The following is a 5498-nucleotide window of genomic DNA, read 5'->3' on the forward strand; positions in this document are numbered from 1 at the left end:
ATACCATATTAGATTTTTATCAGAAAGGAACCAGTTACCTTCTCTTTCTCACATCTACAGTCCCAGAAGCAGGCATTCAATTACATAGTAGGTAACTATATGTTTCTCCCATGTAACCTGAGTGTGTCCTTGAACTTACTATGTCACCTTGGTTGTCTTTGAAATACTGGCCAATCTGCCTCAACATTTTAAGTGCTGGATTTATAAGTGAAAGCCACTATGTGTGGGAAAGTTATACCTCATATAATTACTCGGTGCTCTAGTTTCTCAAATGGTTGCGGTACTGGCCTGGTATGTCCTTCCATTTGTTTCTCAATGAGACCACCCACAGAAATCTTCTGTGTTGCTGTAGCATGCAACGACTACACAAGTGCCATGATTTAACACTGAGAAAGCATCTTAGTGACAGTTACGTGACAACCCTTGGCATTAGCTGTCTTCAATCAGCATGTGAAGACTTTGATATGGAGATTTATACACAGAAATATAAGTGGGGGACGGAAGAGTTGACCTGGGAAGCAACTGGAACAAAGGCCTTGAGCCAACACATTGGGTGCTCTAGAACTGGGCTTCCATATGTACAGAACATATGGCAGGTTCTGTATGTCTTGATTAATAATGGGAGCAGAAATACCTCTGGAGACTGAGAATGATTCCTGGAGGTCAGCTAAGTCAACTTAGCTGTTGGAACTGGTTAGTTTTTGTCAGCTTGGCACAAGGGGGACCTCAATTGAGGAGCTGCTTCCAACAGATTGATCTTTGGGCATATGTGTGGGGACATTTTCCCCACACATATGGGGATTGATTAATGTGGGATAGGAATATAGATATTCTATCCCAGCATCACTATTGTGTGAACATTGGGAATTGGCCTTTTGTGGTGCCTGAAACTGTGTGTGTGTATGTGTGTGTGAGTTCGTGTGTATGTTGTTGTTGTTTTGACTGTATGCATGTCACTGCACCACATGTATGCCCAGTGTCCAAAAATGGCACTGGATCTTTTGGAACTGGAGTTACAGAGAGTGAGATGCTATGTAGGTGCTAGGAGTGGACCTGGAAGAGAAGCTCTTAACCCCCAAGCCATCCCTGCAGCCTCCAAGGCAAGTTGATTTTAGTGGAGCATTTAGTTGGGCATTTTGAAATGAACATTGGTGAATGAGCATTAATGAAGTGAATATGTAAGAAAAACAAGCAGAAGTTTGAAGAGGATGAAGGATGAGCTAACTACAAGAGAGAAAATACATGGAAGTTAAGGCAAAGGAAATACAAACAACTGGAGACACAAGGGACCACCGCCTTCCTATTGCAGAGAGGTTCAGAGGCCTGAAAAAGTGATTCCTTTTCTTCTACTCTTTTTTGTACAGAGACCTGGACATTCTTATTCCTGAACCTACTCCCTAGCCCCATTTCATTTCAGAAATTGAGACTCTAAGAAGTAATTAACCTGAAGACGTAGTTCACTGAGTCCCAGACAACAGATTTCTGTGACTAAACCTATCAATGTGACACTCAAGTGAGCAGATTAGTTTCCAAGACATGGCAGTACAAATGGAGAGACTTCTCATCCTCATCAGTGAACACCAAGAAAGAACAGCATCTCAAAGTAACAAGGGAATGTAGACAAACCCAGTTAAAATAGCACTAGTTTGTAGGTGTAATTGAAACATTTTCAGACAGAAACTAAGACTTACCACATAGGTCATGAACGAAAGAATTCCCAAGACTTTTTTAGTAGGGTGGTAAGATGTGGTAGCATACACCTATAATCTTAGCACTTGAGACGTTGAAGCAGAAGGCAAACCTGGGCTATACAAGGAAACCCTATTTATATAAAACCAAAAATCGTAGCACAGTAGGAAGACAGAAGAAGGGCCAGTGGGATGGCTCAGAGGGTAAAGGGGCTTGTGGTCAGACCTGACAACCTGAATTCAATTCTTGGAACCCACAGGATGGAAGGAGAGAACTGACTCATGCTAATTGTCCTTTGACCTTGACATGTGTGCCAGGGCACTAGCATGCACACACAAATAAAACAAATACATAAATGTATTTTTTTAAAAAAATTAAAGCGAAGACATATGAAGGCAGAATGAAAGGATAGAGACTGAGTAGGAAATGAAAGAAGCCGGCAACAAGTTTGAAGAATCTAAAATATAATTCCCAATGTTCCTAAAACTTTAGAACTTTATGCTGAGATCTGCTTCATTGGTTTTGATTTGTCTCCTTATATGGTATGGGACCATTAGGGAGATGGTTCAGTGGTTAGGAACACTGGCTGCTCTTAGAGGGAACCTTAGTTTTGTTCCTAGCATCCAGATTGCAGCTCCAACTGTCCGTAGTTCTAGTTCTGATTCCAGGGTATCCAATGTCTTCTTTTGGCCTACACAGGCACTCAGGCATTCACATGGTGCACAGATATACACACTAGGCAAAGCGTGCGGAGTGCACACACACACACACACACACACACACACACACACAGAGGGGGGGAGGGAGAGAGAGAGATTTAATATTAGGAGTGATGTGAATAGAAACAATCAATCAAACAAACAAACAAACAAACCCCACCAAACCCCACAGCAAACACATGAATAAAAATATACAAAGAAGCCAGGCATCGAAGCACATGCCTTTTACACTGTAGCTGTCTCCAGACACACCGGAGGAGGGTGTCAGGTCTCATTATGGATGGTTGCGAGCCACCATGTGGTTGCTGAGATTTGAACTCAGGACATTTGGAAGAGCAGCCAGGGCACTTACCCACTGAGCCACCTCTCCAGCCTAAGCACATACCTTTAATCCCGGCATTTGGGAGACAGAGGAAGGTAGATCTCTGTGAGGTCGAGACTAGCCTGATCTACCTACATGGTGAGTTTCAAGAGAGATAGGACTCTGTAGAGAGACTCTGTCTCAAAAAACCAAACACCAAACCCAAAAATAACCAACCAACTAGTCTCTGAAGCAAATACTTCCCAAAGCAAAACTATCACAGAGTGTGATTACAATCTAAAGGAGATTCTATGGAATACTAGAGATAAAATGTTCTTAGTTGTTGTAAGAGATGTCACCACCAAGCCACCACATGGACTGATGAAAAAGATACCATGGAACACCACATAGAAAGCAAAAAATTCTAAAAATTTAACAATGGATACCTTAAGGCAACTCTTCAATTGTTTCTCCTTTCAACCATCTCTTCCCAAGTCTCTTAAAGAACATCTAATTTTTAAAGTCCCAATCCTGGTCTTATTTCTTCTTTTATCATGTAGTTATGTGTGTACTAGTGACTCAGGGCTGGTACACACATAGCTCTTATATGAAGATACTCTAGGACTGGAGAGATGGCTCAGCGGTTAAGAGCACCAACTGTTCTTCCAAAGGTCCTGAGTTCAAATCACAGCAACCACATGGTGGCTCACAACCATCCATAATGAGATCTGACTTCCTCTTCTGGAGTTTCTGAAGACAGCTACAGTGTACTTACATATAATAAATAAATACTTTTGTTTTAAAAAAGAAGATACTCTAATACTCAAGTTTTAAAAATGTAATTTAATTCAATTATTAAATCTAACATTTGGACAAAGTCTTTGTACTTAACAAACCAAAACAGAAACCAACATTATTTTACAATCAGAAACTTTATAAAGTAACATTCTCAGCAGGACAAAGACTATCAAATAGCTTTTTACAGAAAAGACAATATTTTATGACAAAATTCAAGTAAGTGCATTATCGCATTACATATAAGAATGTCCCAGAACTTAACTGACTTAAATATCCAATAGAAAACGTTAAGGATCTTTCTTACAGCAAATCACAGATCCAATATTCTACATTCTGCCCACTTCAAAACCAAGAGTGCCATCTTAACATTGTAGGCTCTATAAAGGCTCCTCAATAGCATTGGGGAGCGGTTCTCTTGCAGGGAGGTATCAAGACATTAAGGATCGTGCAGAGCAGTTCATTCATAGAGCAGTCGCTTCCGGGCCTTGCAAGTGGCAGGGGGAGAGCATGGAGGGCGTGGCGGAACTTGCTCTTGGGGACTCTGGGAAGGAGATGGAGGCAGAGGCTGCAGTGGCGAGTCAGGGAAGGATCCCACCAGGTAGCTGTTCGGTTCCCAGATGAACCTCGGAGAATATCGCTCTGCTCCAGTGGAGGACTCTGGGACTTGGTCCTGAGACCAAGGACTGGGCACCCCTGTGTTGAAGGAAAGGCTCCCATCGGCCTGACCATCTGGAGGCCTAGCCCAGGACGCCAGGAAGTCCAAGTCTGCATCCTCATCACATACATCCTCTTGGTAGAAGTACTCACAGAAGGTTTCCTGCTGCAGGCTGAGGAGGATGTGGTCCTGGGGCATGTCCTGGATAGTGACTCCCTGTGGGCTGGAGGCCGAGAACCCAGGCTGTCCAAAATGGACGGAGTCTTGGAGTCCCTCGGGGACCAGGAGAATGGTGTGTCCTTGGAGCGACACTTGCAGGACCGAGGAGGGCTCTGGCTCCAGCAACAGGTCGACACCGTCCAGGGGCAGCTGCAGGGCACAGCCGGCGGCCAGGATCACCACGGAGGTGAGCTCGCTGCTGTCTGGCTCGGCGGGCGCTTCCAGCTCCGACTGAGCCACGGACTCCGGACACGCGGGTTCCTGGTGCAGGCGGCGGCGCTTGGCAGGGCTGGATGCTGGTGGCTGTGGTGACCAGCAAGGCGCGGAGTCAGCGCTCGGGCTGCGGGACCTCGGGCTCAGCATGTTGACAGTGCTGTGGGGCTGGAGAGGCGCGAATGTGGGGTGCAGCGCGGGCAGGTGCGATGGTGCTGGCGGAGCGCTGCAGTCTCGTGCTCTGCAGTCCTGCGCTTTCCTCACGCCGGATACATCCTGGGTGTCATTTATAGTTCAGGAGATGCGCGGGAAACCACGTCGAAAAATCGGGAAACGTCACACTAAGCTCCGCCCCTTCCAGGCTCCGCCCAGGAGCGTCAAGTTGACCAATGGCCATGGCTGTAGTTTGTAGGTCAGAGCGTGGAAAAGGGTTAGTCCCACTGCAAGGGTAGCCATTTGAATTGTAGGCCTTCGCTTCCGCTTTGGATTGTGGGCCTTGTATGCTTTCATTAGACTGTATCTGTAAGGGATCTCTGTTCAAGTCTCGCGAGTGGAATGCCATATCAGGACCCTGAGGCGTAATTCTGGATAGACCTATAGTACCGGAAGTTCTCCATGTGACCCTAAGCCTCTTTCCGATTTTTATTTTGACTACTCAATCATCCTCCAGGAATGGTGAAGCAGAATGTAAAGTTAACATGTTCTGTAATTATTATCATTGTTATTATGCAAGCCAGTCTTGTAAGCTTTATACTGTCAGATGAAGTATGAATTATTGAATTGGATGTTACTCACAACTCGGAGGTATAGCGTCTAATCTGTTTTTAGACCAGAATGTAGTTGAAAAGTCATGTCAAAGCGTTACCAAATTCTCTAGGCTCTGGTCTCTAGGTAAACTAGGTTT

At 44.8% G+C, this 5498-nt stretch overlaps 1 protein-coding gene across 1 annotated transcript; it reads right to left on the minus strand.

Annotated features, from left to right (window-relative positions):
• Nucleotides 1-3964: 3964 nt before the first annotated feature.
• On the minus strand, nt 3965-4744 carry LOC127689925 (proline-rich protein 23A3-like). The gene has a single exon (XM_052189496.1). The coding sequence runs from the start codon at nt 4742-4744 to the stop codon at nt 3965-3967; it is 780 nt and encodes a 259-aa protein (XP_052045456.1).
• Nucleotides 4745-5498: the final 754 nt, after the last annotated feature.

The sequence above is a fragment of the Apodemus sylvaticus genome, chromosome 7 (assembly GCF_947179515.1).
Source record: "Apodemus sylvaticus chromosome 7, mApoSyl1.1, whole genome shotgun sequence".
Lineage (NCBI taxonomy): Eukaryota > Metazoa > Chordata > Mammalia > Rodentia > Muridae > Apodemus > Apodemus sylvaticus.

What these genes read in the sequence shown, in the direction of transcription:
- LOC127689925 (XM_052189496.1), bottom strand. Translation starts at nt 4,744, where the DNA reads ATGCTGAGCCCGAGGTCCCGCAGCCCGAGCGCTGACTCCGCGCCTTGC.